We start from the raw sequence: 22,479 nt of genomic DNA, 5'->3' as shown, positions 1-22,479 counted from the left end.
GAAATTATATTAGAATCTGTAATTGTTGTCTTAACTGAGTTGTTGGTGAGACATTGATTTGAGAAATATCCCAAGTGGTTAATTTTGATGGTTATTTGAAATATTAATATAGAATCTTCCATTCTGTAGTTTCAGAACGTCATGTGGTATATACAACTCCTCTTTTTGATATTTGCATATTGCTTTTTGAATTAACATAAGATAAATTACCAAAAAAATTACGTGTTTGTCTTTTAAGATTTAGAACTAATATATATTAATATAATCTAGTTATAATTATTTTTAAAAATCTGGCTTTTTTTTTTTTAAAGCAGTGAGCCTGAAGCAGTATTCTAGTTTCAAAGCTAAGTATGTTTGTATATAGTTATCCAGTACCTCTGATGTTTCCTTCTTAACTACCTTTTACAGGTAGAGCTCTTTGTTTAGAGGAGCACTGAACCTGTGATTACAAAGTAAATTGAAAGTGTGTTACCACAACAAATTAAAAAGAAAGAAAGGAAGGAGGAGGAAGGAAAGTATTGTATTCTTAAATGGTATCTATGAAATTAATGAAATCTGTTCTCTACATGTTAATAAATAAAGAAATAATCAAAATAAATAAAATAAAATAAAAATAAAATAAATTTAAGTGAAAGTACACAAGTCAAGCGGCCAGCCCAAAACTTCCTCACAAAACCAGCAGTGCTGTGTAGCCAGGCCAGCTGACAACCAGAACATCCCCCGGGCACAGGCCCTCCCCACCATCTTGACCTCTCTCATTGAATCACTTCCTTCCAGAGAAATTTCCACCAGGTTTCTCCTGTTTTACTTTCTCTATACAGAGCCACAGATCTGGTGTTCATTTGTGATAGGTGGCCAGGCTCAGGATTCTGACCCTGAGGGTCAGTCAGACTGCAGCATGCAGAACACCCACCCTCACTGCTGTATAGCATTCCATTCTGTGTTTCCTAAGTTATTCATCCATTCGACTGACAATGTTCACTTGAGTAGTTTCCATTTGTACTGCTATGAATATTCTAGAATATTCTTAGTAACTTCTGGATCAAGAGGCACTTTGCTTCAAATTTGATGTTACCCTATTCAGCATATTGTAAAGTTCACTGTGAATTGCACTTTTAATGCAATACAGAGAAAACTTCCCTTTTGGACACACTTATTGCATTTTGCTTCAAATTCCTTTCTTTAATAATTACCACTCTGTTATTTTCTGTGTTCATTTCATAAAAGGTTGAGCATAATTTTTATGCTTATATTATTTTGTTTCAGGAGTATTTACTTTAAATATCTCTTAAATGTATATTTTATATTTTCTATCATAATTAATTGGTTCATTTACCTTCTGTAAACATACTTTAAGTTAGATTAAAAAAACTTTCTTGAGGTGTCCTTTGCTTTCTGTCATTTTCCAAATGAAATGTGCTAGATATCATATGTTTCAAATAATTATTTATGTAGTTGCACTTCCTTTTTAAGATTTTTTTATTTATTTGAAAGTCAGAGGTAGAGAGACACAGGGAGAGACTGAGAGACAAGGTCTTCCATCTGCCAGTTCACTTCCCGGATGGGAGTTGCTCAGACTAAAGCCAGGAGCCAGGAGCTTCATCTGGGTCTCTCACATGGGTAGTAGGGGCCCAAGCACTGGGGCCATCCTCTCCTGCTTTTCCTAGTCCATTAGGAGGAAGTTGGATAGAAAGCAGTGGCCAGGACATAAAACAGCACCCATATGGGATGCCAGCACTGCAGGTAGTGGCTTTACCCACCATGCCACAGTGCCAGTCCCAGTTGCACTTACTTTCAAAGGTCATAGTTTAAGAAACCATTCTTTGTCCATGAGATCGCTACCTTTCTGCAGTTTTTAATGGGGTCTACACCTTGTCCCTTCAGCTCCAGGGTTTCTCCTCACCCAGGTGCTGACCAGAGGGCTGAGTGGGATGGAGGGGACAGGAACCAGAGTGTAAAGGGTCGAAAAATGGATGTGAGGTGAGAGAGGCAGCAATCAGTCCTGGCCCACCATGTAAAGAAACCTGGCATGCTTCCATTGGAGCTCCAATCCCTTTCCCCTCTTTGTGATAAACAAGCAAAAAGATAAGGCTGTGCTGTTTTAAGTGGTTCGTAAGTAACAATTGCCTCTGTACCACTATCTAGAAACGATCTGTATGGCAAAACAGAAAACACATTGCCTGTTTATCCCCTGTTCAATGAACCCAAGAAAGAAATACGTCATGACCACCTATGCCCACTGTCTGCCTCTACCACAGTCTCTAGTCCTTGGAAGCTTAGCAGAGCCACAACAAGGCTGCAGAGGAAGAGGTGGGACCAGACTGCTTCACACAGCTGTGTGGCAGTACCATTGCAGAGGCTTTTGAAAAGTTTAAATTCTTACTTGAAACAAAAAGGAAACACATCCAAAGGAACAACAGTAGCCTTTGACCTCTTCATTCCACTCAAAGAAAATCAACTTCTGGCTTCCACTTAGTGTTAAGTACTGTGATAATACTTTATGTCCATCAGGTATTCCTTCCTCACATATACGTTGTTTTACAGTGAGTCTCAGAGAGCATGAGCAACCTACAGTGTCATACAGTTAGCAAGTAAAAGAAATGAGATTTAAACAATTGTGTCTGTCCCAAAGCATCCTTGATCCAGGACCAGGATCCTCCATAGTCCTAGGCCTCAAGACTGAGGGCTTGAGCTCCCTCTGGAGGCCAAGAAGTAATATCGTGAGAGTGAGGGGGTGGGAGGGTAGGCAGCTGCATTGGAGACTGGGCTAAGAACTTAGGCAAGTTCTCTCATGGTGCCATTTCTTTCCACACTATTTACAGCTAAAAAAAAAAAAAAAAAGAATAAAAAACCTCTGTAGGAAAGAAAAATTAGGTCCGAGCTGTAGATTTGGACAGCAAGGAAAAGTGTTCCAGAATTTTAGACGAGGAAGTATGAAGTCAGGGCCTCTATCCCACAGCCCTGGATCTCCCCCATGCCACCAGTAACTCTTCAGGTGCAGAGGGACAGCCAAGTGACAAATGTCTTGAATTAATTCTGCAGTGGGATTCAAAGCCATCACATGGTAGCCAAAGGAGTGGAATGGCCTGGCCCTTGGGGAGGAGAAGTTCTTAGGAACAGCTGAGAACTTTCACAGGAAGCAGGAGGGCTGCGTGGGTCATGGAGGAACCAGCTACTCCTTTATTGGTCGCAGGGAAGTGGTGATCTCAAGAGTAGAACCAGAGAAGCTCGGTGTTGAGAAGCTGGGGTCTACACAGGTTATTTGCAGAGCTTGGGGTGAACAGGTGTCAGGGTCAAGCAAAAGTCACTCTGGAGGATACCAGTGTGGATGAGAATGAAAAAGGGATTCCCAAAGGGTCAAATCAAAATAAAGAAAAGTTAGACACACCTAAATTATGTCATCACAAAGGTTCCCTGCATCACTCAAGGAAAAAGCAAATCCTAACTGTGACATGCAGGCCCCTACACAATGTGGCCAATTACTGCTCCAACTGCATTTCCCTTCCACTTAACTCTTTCTGTAACTACAACATAGCATATGCCCTCCCCTTTCAAGTGCTGTCACTTGTCTGTCCCTTACTGCAAAGTTCTTCCCATAGATCCTGCAGACTTGCCACCTCATCTCCAGTCAGCTGTTGTTCAAATGTCACACTCTGAGTAAGTCTGTTCCTGAACTCCCTACGTAATATGGATCCCTCTGCCCCAAATAGTGTGCCTGTCCTACCCTGTTAACTGTCTTACTTCTCTCCACAGCTTGTAACCTGCTAACATTTTGTGTGCTTTTCCTATTCCTTGATTCCCTTGCTCCATTAGAACAGAAGCTATCTTACAACAGTAAATTGTTTGCTTCACTGTGATTTCCTTAGAGCACACAGTTGTCACTTGGTGTTTGGTGAATATTTGTTGAATGAGTGAATTACATTTCCCGAGAAGTCTGCCTTTAATATTTCAGTGACCAAGAGTGACAGAGATGCACCAAAATGGTTCTGGACTGGCCTCATGACTCAGGATGGATTCTGATTCATGGTTGTTTGCCTGCTAGTGCTGGATGTTTCAGAGGTACCACTGGAAAAAGATGTTGTAAGTGCATCAACACTGGCTAGTGTCCCAAGTAGTGCTGTAGACTGGAAGATGCCCAAAGAAGGCCTCTGATATATGGCATCTACACAAGTCAAATGTAATACTCCTCAATTGTTTGTACCATAAAAAAAGAAAACTTAGCCTGAGATTGGCTATAGTTTCTTTTCATAAGGGCAACCTTGATTTTCTTCTCCAGGAACAATAACCTCAGCAAAAGCCCAATTTTGTCCCTGACATACTCTTTTTTTAAGTTGAATTTCTTTTGTTAAACTTTTATTTAATGAATATAAATTTCCAATGTACAGCTTATGGATTACAATGGCTTCCCCCTTCCATAACTTCCCTCCCACCTGCAATCCTCCCTTCTCCCGCTCCCTCTCCCCTTCATTTTCAATTCTCTTTATATACAGAAGATCAATTTAGTATATATTAAGTAAAGATTTCAACAGTTTGCACCCACACAGAAACACAAAGTGAAACATACTGTTTGAGTACTAGTTATAGCATTAAATCACAATGGACAGCACATTAAGGACAGAGATCCCACATGAGGAGCAAGTGCACAGTGACTCCTGTTGTTGACCCAACAAATTGACACTCTAGTTTATGGCATCAGTAACCACTAGGCTCCCGTCATGAGTTGCCAAGGCTATGGAAGCCTTCCAAGGTCGCCAACTCTGATCATATTTAGACAAGGTCATAAAAGACAGAGTGAGGATAGTAACCAATGATCCTAAGAGTGGCATTAACCAGGTCTGAACAATTATACAGCATTAAGTGGGGAAGAGGACCATCAGTACACACAGGTTGGGAGTAGAGCCATTGGAGATAGAGTAGAGGTTATGATTACAAAGGAATGAGGCCCAAGTGTGCTAGACAGGGTCTAGAACAAAGGACAGGGTCATTATTAGAGGAGCTAAGAAAGGTGCTGTCTAAGCTACAATTAAGTTTTCTGATTTTGAGGCAAATAGAACCTGACAGAAGGGGCTTGATAATAATCTGTTGGGCTTTAGACTCAGACCTATCTATCTCTTCACATGGGATACATCCTAAGGGAGGTGTGAACCTCCTAGGGGAAGGCATTCTGTTGACTTTCATTACTTAGCTGGCCTGGGAGGAGAGCTGGCCAGGTAAAGGCAGGTGGTATCTCTAACAAGAAATTTACAGTTCTGCCTGCAATGTTGCTGACCCTACTTGACCATCCCCTCAGTGGCAGTGGTCACTTTGGAAGTTGGGCTGAGTGAAGGGCTTTTCAGCTTAGAGCCAATAAGATCTGTGACTCTGACCTGGGCATCCTTCGACTCCAGGGCAGGTCCATTTCCAGTGATCCAACTCTTGGCAGAGCTGCCAGGGCTCTTCACAAGCTGACTTCTGCTGAAGCCCAGGCTTACCATATTGAAAGCCACTGCAGCCTGACACACTTTCTAAAGAGCAAGGATCATGAATAAATATCACATGTCCTTGAATCCTTGACTGACTTCTTGTGTTGCTGACCCATCCCACAAGAACCAAGGAAGCATAACAACCAGAAGTACACTGGGGGCCAATTCAGGAATCAAACATCATAGGTGTTTTAGGATAATCAACTTTCAAATAATCAATAGTCACATGGAAGAGCCAATAATAAAACATCTGCTAAGATCTGCTAAGAGTCTTACTGAGAAGAAAGGTCAATCAGAACAGATAGAATATTGATCATGGACACACATGCTGGACAGAAGTAAGAGGACACTTCATCAGCTCCCTATGGTATTGATAAGTAAAGTGAGTCCCGTCATTTTAAGTGACTTAACCTTGTCAAGACAAGACAACAGATAATGAAGTCAAACCTAAAACTCATGTACCCTACTAGCAATCTGTAGACATCACAACTTCTAAGAATCCACTTTGAGGCTTACTGAGTGCTCCACAGGCTGCTGGACCCTAAGTCCAGGAGGAAGCACCAATGGATGAGCAGGGACCATGGGTCTATTACCAGCTAAACCCCACCTGGCTTTTGCCATCATTTTAAGAAGATCTAAGAAAGGGCCTCAGATACCAACTACTTATTTCTGTTTCCACAGCTCTCATGAAGCAGAGCCATATCTCACCCAAATTTATAGGTTTTATGGTTTCCAGGCCTTATGGTGGTAGAAACAGAAGAAAATGGTGACCCAATGCTAGCTGCCATCTGTGGTAGATTCTGCACACACAGAGGGATTCTGATGGAAAGCATTTCATCATCCAGTGGTCACTAACTGTCCTATGTTACACAGCAGTATGCTGTCTACTAAGAGACTACAGAAGCACAAGACACGAAGACAATCAGATACCTCCTTCACCGATAAGCATAATTAGGGTTTACCCTGTTTTGTTCTCAAAATGTATGCTGAAATTGACATCACATTTATAGCACGTTAGATGCCAGAAGTCCCAGACTCATATTCAGTTCATCACAACTGAAGTTAAAATATCCTTTTGAGTTAGGTTCCTCAGTATTAATAGCAGGAGGTCAGACTTGTGACTTGATTATCCATCAGCCTCAAAACATATGGAGAACTCTGCCACCCACAGTATGGTAAACCAGTGCCTCAGGCATTTGTCAGAAAGTTCATTTTGTAATTGATTGCTTTGTTCAAAGTATGGCTGACCTGTAGTATATCAAGAATAGACTTTGTATGGAAATAAACGCTTTTCTGTATCTAAAAAGAAACTATCTATGCTGCATTGGCTGAGCCCCAGCAGAAATGTCTTCAAGAAGGCCATAGCTACTGCAGAACCTAATCCATCCTAGTGCTTTGGAAATGGCAGTCATTCAAGACAGAGCCACTCTATAATAAGCTTCCAGTTGAAAAGGCAAAAACAACCACATACTTTTAGCTATGCTTCCTTTTAAATGCCACCAAAATGCCAGTAAATGCATTTTTAAAATGAATGGCTATTAATGAAGAAAATATCGAACAAATTTTGATAAAACACATCATGTAATGTTATATAATCATTTTGAAGAAAGAATTAGAGCTATATCAAATGAGATGGAAAGGATTTGCTGCAGGTACATAGTTGAGAAAAGTATGTACCCAATACAATCTTATAGCACAAACAATATCAAAAAAGGAAATGAGTTCATGAATATACAGTGTTTGAATATGCACATGAGTATATATATACACACACACACACATATATATATATACATACACACACATATATATATAATATACATATATATATATATAGAGAGAGAGAGAGAGAGAGAGAGAGAGAATCTCATGCTATACAACAGCTGATAATGGTTCAAACCGTTTTTCTTTTCCTCTTTAGCAAACAGCTAAACTGCATTTGCTGAGCTCCTCTGCAGTTAGATACAGTCCTGTGACTGACTTTAGGCCAGCACCTGCCAGTAGAAGTGATGTTATAAGCCACTTCCACCTTTGGCTCCCAAATCTCCCCTGTGCAATCAGCCATTCCCTTCCAATTCTAAGGGTAAATTGAAAGCTTCTCAAGGTTCTGGAGGAGTCCCAGTCCCAGAGCAACTGCATGGAGCAGAACTAACCTCTGTCAACCATGACCGCACCGTGACAAGATCAATAAATAAATTCTTAATGTGTTACATGCACTAAAATTTTGGAGTAATTTGATATACTACTTAGCTCATGGTGAGTGGTATGGAGGGATTAGCATCAATTGATATATCCTTGGTGGCAGTAACTAACCTGGGTGGAAAGAGAAACAGAAGATAACTAAGTGGAAAATTTTGCAGTTAAAAATGGTACAAATATAATAAAATTCATGGCAAACAAAATTAATACAAGGACATAGGCCACAATAAGAACAGGTAAAAAGCCGATGAGAAATGTCAACAAAAGTTTCTGGAAACAAGAAAACACATGAATGAAAAATGACTTAATGGTACTGAGAACGCTGAAGCATCAACTCCTCTTAAGGAGACTGCTGATAAGAAGCAGCTCATTTATGTTGCAGAATTCCTGGAGGCTTTGAGAATTACAGGCACCAGATCATTCTTCTGAAGGCAGCAATGAGGGGTTAAATATGTATGATTGTCTTAAAGACCTAACAGATACTACTGGAGCCACCAGGTCACCTATCTTGTCCCACAAAGCTGGGCCACTACCCACAATGCATTAAGGCAAAAGTTGGAGACTCTAATCTCTACAAAGGCTGAAACAGAGATGTCTCTTGGGTCCTGGTGAAGGATCTTGGGTCCTGAGGATCTTGAGTCCTGCTGAAGCATTCTTACCATCCCATGCCTATAAGCTCCTGGTTTCAGCCTCAGCCACGCACTAGTTGTTGTAAGGATTTGAGAAACAAAGCAGTGAGTGAAAGCACTTTCTGTCTTCTCTCTGTTTCTCTCTGCCCTGTCTCTGTCTCTGTCTCCCTGTCTCTGTCTCTGTCTCTCTCTCTCTGTCTCTCTCTTTCTCTCTCTCTCTCTCTTTCTCAAATATATAAATGAAAATAGTCTAAAACTGAATGAAACTGGTTTTGGACTCCTAATCTCCAGAAATGCAAAACAAGTTTGTGTTGTTTTAAGCCATACATTTGTGGTAACTTATTACAAAGCTGAATGCCATCAAATAATTCTCTCCAGGAAACATTTCTTCCTCTATGGCCAATTACTTTGCTATCTTCCATGCAGTTATTTGCCCTCCCAAGGTCTGCTAGTAGGATGTTAGCTCCCTGAATCCTTGGAAAGTGGTCCAGTAGCCCCCTCCATCGCACCTCATCCACCAAAGCCCTGCAGATTACAGCACCCTGAATGAAATGGGGATCCGTAACTCCATCATACTTTAAGTGGCAAAAGGAATGAATAAACACATTGCTAAAGAAGAAAAGCCAACTAATAGATAGAAGGAATAATGGAATTAGAACATTATCATTTGGTAAACACCACACTAATAACAAATTCATCTAATAAATATCAAATGTTAAAAATTAGTGGGCGAAATCTTGATGAGTAATAGAGTATTTATATAATATCAAAGCAACTCCTTATCAAGTACAGATTGATTCCAAAAGGAAGAAAAGTAATTTTACAGTACAGAAACTTGGCACACAACAATTGAATCAAATGGCCAAAGTTACCACTAACAGGAAGTCTGAAAATGCAGTCAACTGGATAGGATGCAAAGAGAACACAGCATCGCATCGCTGCTGGGACCTTCCTCTGTAGAAGCACACCCCACATCTAATCATGAGGAAAGACCGACAAACTCAAAGAGAGGAGAACATTACAAAATTACTGGCTTATCATCTTCAAAAATATCAAACTCAAAATAAATACTGAAAGACCACTGCATAATGAAGGAGACAAATGAGGCAGGACATCTAAATGCAACATGTGATCCTGGATTAACTATGCACATTTTTTTGTCTGCTTGTCTGTTTTATGATACAGGATATTCCTGAGTGACTGGCAAAACTTTTATTTTGGAACGGTATTTCAAAATTTGGCAAGGAAGAGTTATTTTTGCTACTTTTATAACTTCTCCTAACCTTTAAAATATTTCAAACTTTAAATAAAGCAAAAACATTCCCAAGGTCAATCATATATCAGTCTGAGCCCCATGTTCTAAGCCATGGCGCCCATACCTTGCAGCCCAGTCCATTACTCACAACGCTCATCATTCTAATTGTGGAGGAACATCATGCCATCTTGCTTTTGTACATACTTTTCCTTCCACCTAATACTGTCTTCCACCTCTTTTCACTTTTAAAATTTCATACATCCTTCAAGACTTCAAATTCTCCCTCTCATGTGAAGTTGCCTGCATAAGAAGTTGGAATTAACTGTACTTTGGACATTTGTATTTACTAAACAAAAGTTTAAAAAATTACAGTATAGAAAACTGTAAGTGGATAACATTACTTACACCAAAATAAATTTATACTTCAAAAAAAAATTTGGAATTAACATCTTCCTCCCTGTATTCCCAGCACATCTTTGGAAGTCTTTCTTCATTACACTCAGAAGCCCACAAACAGGAACTCACACAATGAGATGGAATGGACATGATAGAAGGATACCAAGTACTAGGGTTGCTACCACATTTCCAACACCACAGAAGAGAGCTAGGACAAGGTACCTGGTATCTCGGGACCTAAAGATAGATAAGTTTGTGAAACTCATCTGATATCGGGAATTCAATAAAATAAGGACCCTAAATCAGACACCCTCTTTACACCCATGTGATGTCCTTAAGCAAGAAGAGAAATGTTGATGAAGATGTAGAGAAACTGAAAAATCTCATACAATGTTGATGAGAACGTAAAATGGTGTGGCTACTACAGAAAAATGGTTTAGCAGTTTTGCAAATACAAATGATGTAGAATTACTCAATTGCCCAGATTACACTCAGAGGTATATCACAACAGAACTGAAAACACATACTCATGCAAAAACTCAAAGGTTCAAACATACATTATTCAAGAAAGCCTCAAAGTGGAAACAATCTAAATGCCTATTAACTGATAAATGGGTAAAAAAAAAAATTGTGGTTTCTCCACTCAACAGATTATTTGGAAATAAAAAGAAGCGATGAGGTAATACATACTACCTTGTGAATGTGTCTAAAACTCATTGCTAGGAGAAGTTGCTAAACCACATGGCAGCATGCAATATTATTCTAATTTACATGAAACACCTGGACTAGGAAATCTATAAAGATAGAAAGTAGGTTAATAGCTGCCAAGACCTTAGAGGGATGGAGAATTGGGGAGTAGTAGCTACACATTTGGGGTTTTCTTTTAGAGAGATTTAAATTGTTGTAAAATTGGAAGTGGTAATGATTATACAACTCTATATACTAAATACCATTTTTATTGAACTGTACACTTTAAATAGATGAATTGTACAGTATGTGAATTACAGCTTAAGTAAAGCTGTTATAAAAAATAAATGGATTCCTTACTTCAGGTTGACATCATGTATTCTTATTTGGTCTTGCCCGTTTCATCAACACAGAGGACACTAAAGAGACATTTCCAAAATTGAATTGAAGTCAGTAGCAGTCTGCACTCAGATGTGAGCAGCATTGTACATTTGAAGAGAAATTCTATGCAGCATAGTTCTTCATGGAGACCTGGTCCTGCTGTCAGTCAATTGTGGATTCATGGCTCCATAGGTGTTGCTTTGCACCTGCCCAGATTGGGTAGGAGGCTGGGTAGGTAGAGGGTCCTATCATCAACTACAGAACATATTTTTATCCATAGAATACTGCTGGGCAAAGTCTCCTAATACTGTTTTAAATGGTAAACAAGCCACTTAGGTAGTGTGGAGTGCTGGGGATTCAGACACACACAAAATAATCAAAATCACTTTTAAAATAGCAATATCAGTCAAAACAATTCAAAAAGCAAGAAATGTAACTTTCAGCTGACATTTACTTAATATTCTTTAGTACACAGATTGGAAGTTTTACTGCACAGGGGTCACAGACTCTGCTACTCAGTGACTTTCCTTCAACAAAGGATGAGACTCACCCCAATGTGTAAGGCAGTGATTCTTTTTTTTTTTTTTTTTTTTTTTGACAGGCAGAGTGGATAGTGAGAGAGAGAGAGACAGAGAGAAAGGTCTTCCTTTTTGCCGTTGGTTCACCCTCCAATGGCCGCTGCGGACGGCGCATCTCGCTGATCCGAAGCCAGGAGCCAGGTGCTTCTCCTGGTCTCCCATGCGGGTGCAGGGCCCAAGGACTTGGGCCATCCTCCACTGCACTCCCGGGCCATAGCAGAGAGCTGGCCTGGAAGAGGAGCAACCGGGATAGAATCTGGCGCCCCAACTGGGACTAGAACCCGGTGTGCCGGCGCCGCAAGGCGGAGGATTAGCCTGTTAAGCCACGGCGCCGGCCAGGCAGTGATTCTTAACTGCACATCACCCGCCCCTCACAGAAGGAAGACCAAGACCTCCTGTGAGCTCCACAACCCTTGTGGAGAGGTTTCTTTCTTTAAATGTTATGACTTGTGTTGTGAGGGTTTTATATATGTCTAACATCTTTTCGCCATTTTGTAATTTCAAGAAAATTTCAGCATAGTGCTTCTCCTGGAGAAATGGAAGACCTTGTCACAGTTTTAAGTCTCTCAGAAGATACTGAACACAATATTTAACACCTAGAATTAAATTTTGAACAATGAAAAGCATCTTACATTTTATAATTTGCATGTGTTAAGAACTGCTCGCTCTCTCTCTTTCTCTCAAGCTCTTTCACCTCAAAGCTATGAGAATTTGAGGACATGGCAATTACAGACTTAACACACACTGCTCCACTTATAGCACAATAGCTGCTCTCAAAAGTGCAATTACACACACACGCGCACACATACAAATAACAAATATAGCAAATGCATTTTTCTAACAATGTATTTGAAACCAGAAAATAAAATTTAATGTAAAAATCAATAGGTGTAAATGATGTGTCAACTAAATTCACTTTAAGTAAGATAACTATAGCTAGCACATTTTGGAGCCAAATTACTAACAGAACAAATCATCCAAATAGATGATTAGAAATTCTATTTTATATTTTATTATAATTATACTTTAAGTACATATAAATAGATAAACAGACAGATGTAGACAAGTTAAGCATTCTTAAGCCCAAAATCCCAACTCTTTCAACTTCCTAAACTTGCTGAGCACTGACTTGATGCCACAGCAGAATATTCCACTTGATCACAAGTGACAGGTCATAATCAAAGCACAGATGCATTAACAAGGTTGTATAGGGTATACAACAGGCCATGTGTATAGGGTAAATATGGAACATAAATTAATTTCTTGTTTAAAATTGGATTCCAGCCCATAAAAGCTCATTGTATATATACAAATATGCCAAAACTTGAAATACTTCCAGTCCCAAGTATTTAGGAGCAAGGAGACTCAACTAGTGTGTGTGTTTGTGTGTGTGTGTAAAACCCACAGTCCTAGCTTCAGCCTTGTCTTAGAGGAAACTATCTGAAGACCATGGTAATTCTCCTTCTGCAATTTAATGCTTAAACTCCTACTTATAAACCAACTGAGCACACAAGGCCTTCATTTCCCCTGTCTCAGGGACCCTTCCCCTGCCTATGACTCCGAATCTTTCCCATCTTAAGAAGTCAGTAAGGGCAGAATATCTTTGGCACACTCATGTCTCCACAGAAACCTATAGGCCACCATGATCATCTGTCATCACAAGCATTAAGAAATTTTGTTTACTGCTGAGCATTGTTTTCATCAAATTTCTTCTTACCACTAATTTGAATGTATTTTTAATATACTCTACTATCTGGTTCATTTCTTGATTAAATGGCTGATGTACTTGAATTTTTATTTTAAATATCATCCCAGCAAATGAGAAGTTGTCCAAGGTTCAGTGAAAGCTGCCACGAAGGGTCAATTCCCCACATTATCATAAGAAACCCTATCATTTGCAGTTTCATCCTTACTAAAGACAAGTAACCATATGGTGGTAACTACATTAAATAGTTCACCTTTTCCACTTATTGCTTCTCCTATTTCTTTTTAGCTTTCAAAATAACCTTATATATCCTATTAGAGGGAAAAAAAAACATAAAAATGAGTGGATTTGGGCTGGGCATTTGGTATAGCAGTTAAATAACTGCTTGGTTGGATCCTGCTGTTTCTAGCTCCATGCTAAACACCTTTAGATGTAACAGGTGACAACTCAGGTGGCTGAGTCTCTGCCACCCACTGGAAGACAAAGATTGGATTCTGGACTGCTGATTTCAGCATGCTCTAGCCCTGGTTGTTGTGGGCATTTGAAGAGTAAAGCCAGGGATGAGAGCTCATTTTCATCTCTCTCTCTCTCTCTCTCTCTGCCTCTCTTTGCCCTCAAGCGAATAAAGAAAATACTGGTAATATAAGGGCAGGCCATACAGACCAATGGAATAAAAACCAAAAGTCCACAAATGAACCTAAAGACCTATGGAAAGTGTATTTCCACCAATAGTTCCAAGATTATTTAAAGGGAGAAAATTTGTCTCTTCAACAAATGTTTCTGGGAAAACTAGAAAACCAGATACAAAAGAATTATATTGAGCCCCTACCTCATTTAATATACAAAAATTCAATAAAAATAGACAAGTGATCTAAATATAATAAATAAAACTGCAAAACCCATTTTTAAAACATAGGAATAAAGCATTGTGATATCAAATTTGGCAATAGATTCTTAGCTTTAACACTCAAAATACTAGTTACAAAGGAAAAAATATACATTGGAATGCATCAAAAATAAAAACTGTTGTAGGCGTGGGAATTTGATACAGTGATTAAGATGTTTTTTGGGTTGCCCATGTCCCATATTTGACTGCCAGGATTCAAGTTTTTATTTCACTCCTGATTTTAGATTTTTGCTAATGTGCACCCTGGGAGGCACCAGATGATAGCTCATGTAGTTAGGTCTCTGCCACCAATGCAGGAGGCCAGGTGATGGCCTTGCCCTGCCCAGGCTGGTGCTAGCATTTGGGGAGTGAACCATCAGATGGTAGATATCTGTCTGTCACTCTCTGCCTCTATGCCTTTCAAATAAATATGATAAAATAATAAAATGAATTTCTAAAATCATTGTATATCAAAGGACATTTTCAAAAATGTGAAAAGACAATCTATAGAATGGGGGAACACACTGGTAAATCATCTACCTGATAAGAGTTTAATATCCAGAATGTATAGGGAATTCTTACAATAACAATAAAGAATAAATGTTTGTCATATTTAAATAATGAAAATGGTCAAGAACATGAATAGACATTTCCCCCAAGAGAATATACGAGTGACCAAATGCACATGAAAAGATGTTCAACACAATTATTCAATAAGGAATTGGAAATAAAAGCTACAAAGAGATATCACCTTACATCCATGAGGATGGTTTTAATCAAGAATACAGAAGATCACAAAGATTGGCGATGATTTAAAAATTAGAACACTCATAGGCTATGTGAACACTCACACATTGCTGAGGGAAATGTAAAGTGGTGCAAGTAGTCTAGAAAACAATCAGTTCCTCAAACTGTTAAGCATATAATTAGCATATGACCCAGCAATTCCACTCCTACATATATTCTAAAGAGAAATGAAGATATATGTACACACATACAATTATAAATGAATATTTATAGAAATATTATTCATAATAGTTAAATATATACAAAATTTCCATCAACAGATTAATGGATCAACAAACTGTAGTGTATAGGCTCAACACAATGCTATTCAACCATGAAAAGGAACACACTATTGATAGATGCTACAACTTGGATGACCCTCAAAGTTTCTAAATGTCCCATGTTGTGGGACTCTTTTCACATAATCCTCAGAATCAGCAAATCTATAGAATCAGAAAACTGATTAGAGGTTACAGGGAGTGGGAGTAGACACCTGATTTTCAAAGTTTATTTATTTATACATATTTATGGAGTATTATGTGATATTTCATGACATGTATACATTGTGTAATGCCCAATCAAGGTAAACATATTTATCCTTTCAAGCATTTAACATTTCTTTATAGCAAAAATATCCCAAATCCTTTCTTCTAGGTTTTTTCTTTTTTAGGCATTTTTAGTTATTTAATGAGATTCTCCTAAGAAACTCAGAACACCAATTTGTGAGGGTAAATTCCATTCGTTAGAGCAAAAACAGATCGCAGTTGGCACTGGAAATGAGGAACAGCTGGCTTTTTGGCAATATTTGTGAATCCACAGCTTTCTGATAAATCTGGTGCTGCTCTGTTATCTCATATTTCTCTTCCTCTGTGTTGAAGACTTCACTTTCCTGGTGTCTGGGCTTCCACAGGTGCTTCTTCTTGAAATAAGCATCAGTGAGATGCTCTGGGATTTTCACACTGCTGATGTTAATTTTCATGATGGTGGCAATGACATATTTTTGGTGTGTTCTATTCAGAGGAATCCAATTAAGGGAAAGAGGTCCAGTCACAAGCAGCAAACCACTGCTCAGTTGCTTCAGGAAAACCATGCTTTCACTTCTGTGGTGCCCAGTGAGGATGATGAGAATGGCCCAAGTGGCAATGCTGGCCCACAGTTTCCTCACTGCTGACTAACGTGATTTTTGCCATGGTTCAATAGTTTTCTAGGGACATCTTCATTGGGATAGTATTGAGTCATTTTGTGAAGCTTAACCATCCTGGTGCCACCATTCTTGTCACCATCAACTAGTTTTGTGACAGTAGCAAGAACCTTCTTCTTCTTTTCAATCCTGGATTTGGCAGCCGCATACTTCCTCTTGTACAGGGCTTTCCTGGAATATATGGCTGACTGGGAGTATCTGCCGATCCCTCTCACGAGGACGGGGTTTTGGCTGCAGTGGGGCTTCCTTTTCTTGGGCTTTTTATCCTTGAGGCTCTTCTTTTTAACTCTGCCACTGGCATTATCTGCCTTTTTGGCTGGAGATTTCTTAGTGTCTGGCTTTAGAGATACAGCTTTTTTACCCATCACTTTGCAGGATGAGAAAGAGTCTAGGTATTTTTAAGTAGGGAAATAGTCAAGAAATTAACATTATCTACCTGAATACTATTGTGCAAAAGAACCCCAGAACTTCTTATTCCTATTTAGCTACAACCTCATACCCACCAGAAATCCTTTCCTTCCTCTTCCCTTCCCCCTCACCCAGCCTATGTTAACAACCATTGTATTTTTAACTTCTAGGAGATCACCTATTTTTTAGATTCCACATATGGATGAGATCATGTGATATTTCCGTGCTTGGCTTACTTCACTTAACATTCATGGCCTCAAGTTCCATCCATGTTGTTTCAAAAAACAACATCTGTGTTTGTGAATGACTGTTATCACACTGTGTACACACATATACAACATTTTCTTTATCCATTCATTAGTGGATGGACACAGGTTGTTTACTTTTCGGGGCTATTGTGAATAGTGCTGTAATAAACATGGGGATGTAGATGTCTCTTCAACAAAGGGATTTCATTTTCCTTGAATACATACCCAAGAGTAGGATTGCTGGATCATATTGTAGTCTTATTTTCAAGTTTTTTGAGGAATCTCCATACTGTTTTCCACAATGGTTGTACTATTTTATACAAAGGGTCTCTTTTCTCCATATCTGCAGTAACACTTATCGTTTGTCCTTAAGATAATACCCAGTCTCACTGGAGTGAAGAGACTTTTCCTTGTGTTTTTGATTTGCATTTCCCTTATGATTAGTGATACTGAACATTCTTTCATATACCTTTGCATGTCTTCCTTTAGAAATGTGTTTAGATCTACTGTCCATTTTAATTGGATTATTAATTTTATTTTTTTTGCTACTGAGTTGAGTTCTTTATGTATTCTGGATATCAACCTTTTGCCACATGCATAGCTTGTACATGGTCACCTTCACTATAGGTTGTCTCTTTACTTTATCGATTATTTCCTTTACTATATAAAAACCCTCTAGTTAGGGCATCTAATTTTTAATGTACTGCACACAACACCGAGAGACAAAAGTAGAAGATTTAACCACTGAGCCTCTCAACAAAGTGTCATGAGAACAAGGTAGTGGCAGCAATGGAGGTATTATTCAGCTAGAGGTGTTTGGACAGGACAACACTCTGTCTCCAGGCACACCAACTCAGACAACATACTCTGAGATCAAACACTTCCCCTCATCTTACAGAATATTATTCTCAAGCTACCTGCAGCCAGTTTTACAGAAAAATACAACAAATGAATATGAATTTGCCTGCATATAAATATCAGAATTTGAGATGTATATATTTCTTTTTTAAAAAGATTGATTGATTTATCTGAAAGGTAGCATTACAGAAAGAGAAAAAGAGAGGGCATGTGAGGGAGAGAGAGATCTTTCATCCAATAGTTCACTCCCCAAATGTGCACAACAGTGGAGCTAGGCCAGGCCAAAGCCAGGAGACAGAAGCTTCAACTGGGTGTCCCACATGGGTGGCAAGTGCCCCATCTCCCTCTGGGTCAAAAGTGGAGCAGCTGGAACTAGAACTGGCATCCATATGGGACACCAGAATTGCAGGCAGTGGCTTCCCCCATTAGACCACAAAACTGACCCTGAGTTGATATATATTTTCCAAAACATTTCTAGACCAAATAGATACTTTTCTATAGTTCATAATATGTTGGTTTTGTTTTTGTTTGGCTTGTTTATTGCTTTTAATCCTTGATTTCTGGGTCACCAAATTTGGGAATTTTATAGATTATTTTGGTATTTTCCTGTATTTGAGGGAAAAGAAGCTTTATTTTAGAAAACTTTTATTTAAGGAATAAAAATTTCAAAAGTACAACTTTTGGATTATAGCAGTTTTCCCCACCATAACCACTCTCCCACCCACAAACCATCCCATCTCCTACTCCCTCCCCATCCCATTCTTCATTAAGAGTCATTTTTAATTATTTTTATACACAGAAGATCAACTTAGTATATACTACAGTAAAAATTTCAATAGATTGCACCCACACAGACATACAAAGTATAAAGTACTGTTTGAAGACTATTTTTACCATTAATTCTCATAGTACAACACATTAAGGACAGAGATCCTACATGCGGAGTAAGTGCACAGTGACTCCTGTTGTTGATTTAACAATTGACACTCTTATTTATGGAGTCAGTAATCACCTGAGGCTCTTGTCATGAGCTGCCAAGGCTAGGGAAGCCTCTTGAGTTCGCCAACTCCAATCATATTTAGACAAGGCCATAATCAAAGTGGAAATTCCCTCCTCCCTTCAGAGAAAGATACCTCCTACTTTGATAGACTGTTGAAAAGAAGATTTAGAAGCGGCAAAACTAAACAGTCATTCAAATTAAAAACCAAAAATCTGATTCATTCAAAAATAGCATATCTGTGATACTACACTTCTTCCTGTACATTACTTATAGAAAGAAAACAAAATTCTCCTTGGACATTTATTTTAAAATGCTTAGATTAGGCGTGAGTGTTTGGTGCAGTAGTTAAACTGCCACATAGGACACCTACATCACAGATTTTAGTGTTTGGATTTGAGTCTTTTATCTCTGCTTCAGATTCTAGCTTCCTACTTATACACACCCTGGGAGGCAGCAGTGATGGCTCAAGCAACTGTGTCCCTGCCACCCATGTGGAGACCTGGATTGAATTCCGGACTCCTAGATTGGTCCTGGCACTTCTTCTGCCTGTTCTGGGCATTTGGGGAGTGGCCCAGGTGATGAGGAGATTTCTCTTTGTATATTTTCATCCATCCATCTTTCTTTCTCTCTGTCTCTCTCTCTCTCTCTTTCTCCCTTTCTCCTTCCCTCTCTCCCAAATAAATTAAAAAGCGAAAGAAAATTAAAAAAAAAAACTAAGATTACACAGATACTGTCTAATTCACTTTTTAATTAAAAAGCAGGGGTTTGATTGTGCAATTCTCTAAATGCTTATGCAATGAAGAGAAAAGTAAAGCCTAGAAAGCATCCTTATTGAAATATTTAGTTAAGTATTTTACTGGTTTGCTGAAAGAGGATTGGCAAATCTGGAGACTCATTGTGATGTTAATTCTCACTTGCTAGATTTGTACAGTCATACATTTAACTCTGAAGTTCAGTATATTTTATAGCATTATGGTCCAAAGAGTGAATTAAGTCATAACTGAGGTATAAGATAAATTATACATTATTGGATACAGCTAGTTTAAATGGCAATCCGTGACAATGACCCTTATTTGGAAGAATAAAGACCTCTAGCATATTTTACTTAATAGCTGACTAATGCATCTTCATAAACACTGTCTGTTTTCAAACATGGAAGCACATGTAGTTTTCAGATGTTGGGCAGTCAACAGAATTCTGCACTGCATTTTTATCGTACATGATACATGATTTGCATACATGAAAACAAAAATGGACACTGCCACTCACAGAAATGGCATCCAACAAAACGCAGCCAGTCCACTTACCTTGAGGTGCTATCAAAGTTCTCCCATTCTCCTGACACCAACCAACTGGCTGGACATAGGGACTATTCACATCACACCTGCAGAAACAGGACTGTACTTTAGATCACATACCACTCACTGCCAGAGAAAGAATCCAAGAATAGTAGGCATTCTGGATATCAAGAGATAAAATGGAAAATAGTACTTCATAGCTAGAGAGAATGAGAAGTAATTTTTAGTACTGTATTTCTAGGTTGAGTAATCAAAATTTTCTTTTACATAACTCTCTTGGAATTTAAAAGTTAAAAAACCAAGGAAGGGTTGTTGACAAGTACCTAAATGGCCAGTGATTTCCTCAGGCCATACATTTTCATAAACTTCCTCCACCACTTCTTGCTAGCAGCAGAGGAAAATGTTAATGGGGTAGTCCAATCAGATTCCAGGTGACTACACTTTTCCTCCCTGCTCTTTTCAAAGAGCCCAGAATATTCTGCCTCAGACATGTGAGATAATTATGCTGTGCTTTGCTTTTAAGTATACAGGAGAAAACAGGGGCCCCACCATGCACCTGAAGAATCACAGCCTGAGGCAGGGACTTGTCCATTATTCAGGACATGCTATGAAGAAACACGACACAAATTATTTTTGCCATGACCTCTCCCATATTTCAGGTTTTCATCCAGAAAACCCTTTTAACTCATGCAATGTTAGTTTAATGGCATCGTAGCATACATTTTCTCTGCTCCCCACAGGCTTTCAAATAATTCACTCCCCTTCTCCCTGAATATTTCCTTTTAAAAATGTGACAGGCTAAGTTCAACATTTTTCTGACAAAAAAGAAAGAGAAAATACTGCAGGTTCTTAGCTTCCTCTTTCCAGAAATGCTTCTCTTATAAACTAGACAAAATACAGTGAAGTACCATGAACTGGTCATATTATTTCAGGTGAGGCCTCCTTAGGTAACTTTTAATAGAATGGAGAGAAAGTATCTTGTGCTCTTTAATTCAATAATTCACATGGAAGAGAAAGTAGCAAAAAGTCATACACTAAATTACTGTTTATCACTATAATAAAAGCAAGAGCAGTGACGGTACCAGAAGGAATATAAGCTCATAACAACAACATAGGAACACACAGAAATAAGACACACATTGGTGCCTCACCAGTAATCATAACTATCATCCCAATTGTCAAAATGCACTAGTAAGCGATCTTCAACAATGTCTGCTATGGTCGCCACACACACCAAGGATGGGTTCTTCCTGTCGATGGCCTCCAGCTTCATTCCAACTTGAAATTCTTTAGGTGTTAGCCCATTCTAACAAGGCACCAGAAGGGGAAGAGACATGGAAAGAAAACACCAAACAGAACTGAGCCAGCATCAAAACTTGCATGGTGTTTAGCATCAGCAATGTCCCAGGGGCTTCAGAACTGACCCTCTGGAAGGAGGCCAGCCCACTCCTGTAAACCACCCAGCAATTGTCTCTTAGATTACACTCACAGCAAGCACCTGGGAATCTCACTTTCCGTTGGGCTTTTCTCTTCTGTTGTGCAGAGATATTTTCTTCCCTTTGTCACCTTCACTTTACCCCTCTTCAGTTCTTGCAGCAAATTGTATAAATTTTAAGATATTATGTTTACTGATTACAGTAATATCAAAGGATTGTGTATGCTTTGAAAGGTTTTTGATTAGTTTCCAAATACCACGATTTGTAAAAAGTGGTAAAGATGGGCTCTTTATGTGTCAAAAACATCATTTACCTGAACTAAAAATGGTGGCTTCCTCAATCTTTAAGGAACATATGTACTAATCCATGAATAAAATTATATTTTAAAATATAAATGCCTTCTTCAATTATCTTTACTCTTTTAGTATACAATATATGAATTATGATACACACCACCATCACAATTTCAAAGTCCCATTCGGTATAGCTGTAACTAGTGAGTCCTAGAATTTAGGGAGTGTGCACTGTACACAATTATCTGGACAATAGACGAAGATTTTCTTTCCACTTCTTTGCTATCCACACTGAACCCTGACTGTTATTTCCCTTTAGCACATTCTATTTTTAAAGCAGGTTCACATTTCATTGGTACCCCTCTGTTGGTATCATTCTATGAAATACATACAATACTTGTACAAGATTCGTTTCAAGATGAGCAAAGTAAAGTCTGGAGAGAGTCACTGAGGGACCGGCACATGATATGGCCTGCAGGTGGCACAGCTGACTCCTGACCCCAGGCTGCTGTCCTGCCCTGCTCTCTCCTCAGTGTGCCAGCCTCTCTGCTGAACCCAGGGAACAGCGAAGAGGAGAGAAGGTTGTAACTTATTCTCTGTTGTAGGTACATTCGGTTGCTGTGAACACAAATGCCAAAGGAATGGCTGCACCCCAAATCCTCATAACCCCCTTGAATCCATATGAAATGTTAGTTTTGTCTGCATTACACTTAAATACAGGAAGCCTTCAAAAAGTTTGTGAAAAATCAAAGTTAGTATGAATTTTCCATGAA

The 22,479-nt window shown here is 38.9% G+C and overlaps 1 protein-coding gene and 1 pseudogene across 1 annotated transcript in view; both read right to left on the bottom strand.

Annotated features, from left to right (window-relative positions):
* L3MBTL4 (L3MBTL histone methyl-lysine binding protein 4) overlaps positions 1 to 22,479 on the bottom strand; it is a 395,862-nt gene that overhangs the window by 294,309 nt on the left and 79,074 nt on the right. The window contains exons 7-8 of the mRNA XM_062199981.1: positions 21,129 to 21,283; positions 19,987 to 20,063 (exon numbers count right to left, since the gene is read on the bottom strand). Coding sequence (XP_062055965.1) covers positions 19,987 to 20,063; positions 21,129 to 21,283 — 232 coding nt within the window. The remainder of the gene's footprint in view (positions 1 to 19,986; positions 20,064 to 21,128; positions 21,284 to 22,479) is intronic.
* On the bottom strand, positions 15,672 to 16,530 carry LOC133766554 (large ribosomal subunit protein eL6-like; annotated as a pseudogene).

This window comes from Lepus europaeus, chromosome 9 (assembly GCF_033115175.1).
Source record: "Lepus europaeus isolate LE1 chromosome 9, mLepTim1.pri, whole genome shotgun sequence".
NCBI lineage: Eukaryota > Metazoa > Chordata > Mammalia > Lagomorpha > Leporidae > Lepus > Lepus europaeus.
Note: the sequence above shows the minus strand (reverse complement) of the source record. Positions and strands in the feature narration are given on the sequence as shown.